General features: G+C 36.0%; 1 protein-coding gene across 1 annotated transcript; it reads left to right on the top strand.

Annotated features, from left to right (window-relative positions):
* Positions 1-446: 446 nt before the first annotated feature.
* Positions 447-1,332, top strand: LOC129571593 (WD repeat-containing protein 20-like; the record flags this gene model as incomplete). The annotated part of the gene is made up of 2 exons (XM_055451401.1): positions 447-689; positions 760-1,332. Coding segments are annotated over 2 exons (816 nt in total), but the record flags the coding sequence as incomplete, so codon positions are not given.
* Positions 1,333-1,335: the final 3 nt, after the last annotated feature.

The raw sequence follows: 1,335 nt of genomic DNA on the forward strand, positions 1-1,335 counted from the left end.
TGTATATTCCATCAAAAAAGACTAAAATCGATTGTTTGAGGCGATATGCATGATTCGCCAGGTCCCAATCATAGTTTTATGCACATTTTTGAATCAGAATTTTTTTTCCTCATGATTCTGCGACAAATTGGCTATTTGCCCCCCAAATTGAATGATAGAATCGTCATAGCGTTACTCAAAATGATATCAGTCATTTTGAGTGGTAGATCCACGCACAGCAAGCGTCACTATATTCAGGTTTTTCATCTGATTAGATTTCCCTAAAGAAATAATTCCAGAAAAATTCAAAAACAGTACTCATATTGAAAAACGTGTAAATGTCTAGTTTAGAAATGAAATTTTTAGTCATTCTGGCCTACTTTGTGGATCAAATTTGTCTATTGTTATACCCAAAATGTATATTTCACGAATCCTATTGGATTCATTTTTCCTACAAAAACTAAAATATTAAACCAATAATAATATATAATATTAGTAATCACGAACAAAAAACTGTTCCTTTACAGAACGTTGACCTGTGTAAACCAATTGATAAGAAACTATACAAAGGTACCAGTCCAAGTTGTCACGACTTTAATGGAACAACTGCTGTAAACGATTGCGCGCCTCTTTTGGTTGGATTTAGTACGGGACAAATTCAGTTAGTGCAGCCTGGAAAAAGAGAAACAGGGCGTTTGTATAATGAAGAAGTAAATTTTTTCACGTTGCATTGCAATGCATTTTGATTTTACAAAACTTGTTTTTTTCCATGCTTTTCAGAGACTTATCGACAAAACAAAAGTAACCTGTCTGAAATGGTTACCCAAATCTCCTCATTTATTTTTGGCATCACATTCTTCTGGTCATTTGTATTTGTACAATGAGGAACTGCCATGTAGTCCAACTGCACCCAACTATCAAAACTTCAAATCTGGTGACGGTTTTACGATTTTAACGTGCAAATCCAAATCTTCAAGGAATCCCTTATACAAATGGGTTTTTAATACAGAAAATTCTAGTATCAATGAATTTTGTTTTTCACCATGTGGTTCAATGTTGGCCATTGTGTCTCAAGATGGGTTCCTACGTGTATTTTCATACGAGACAATGGAGCTAATAGGAATAGCACGATCTTATTTTGGCGGATTTTTATGTGTTTGTTGGAGCCCCGATGGAAAGTACATCGTAGTCGGCGGTGAAGATGATTTAGTTACTGTTTGGTCTGTGAATGAACGCCGCGTTGTGGCGCGAGGGCAAGGGCATCGCAGTTGGGTATCCGTTGTTGCTTTTGATCCATACACCTCATATTCACATTGTGATACATCTGACTTTTCCGATGATGAAAACACAATAGAT

This window comes from Sitodiplosis mosellana, unplaced genomic scaffold (assembly GCF_009176505.1).
Source record: "Sitodiplosis mosellana isolate CC-2019 unplaced genomic scaffold, AAFC_SMos_1.0 Smas_scaffold_2947, whole genome shotgun sequence".
NCBI classification, from domain to species: Eukaryota; Metazoa; Arthropoda; class Insecta; order Diptera; family Cecidomyiidae; genus Sitodiplosis; species Sitodiplosis mosellana.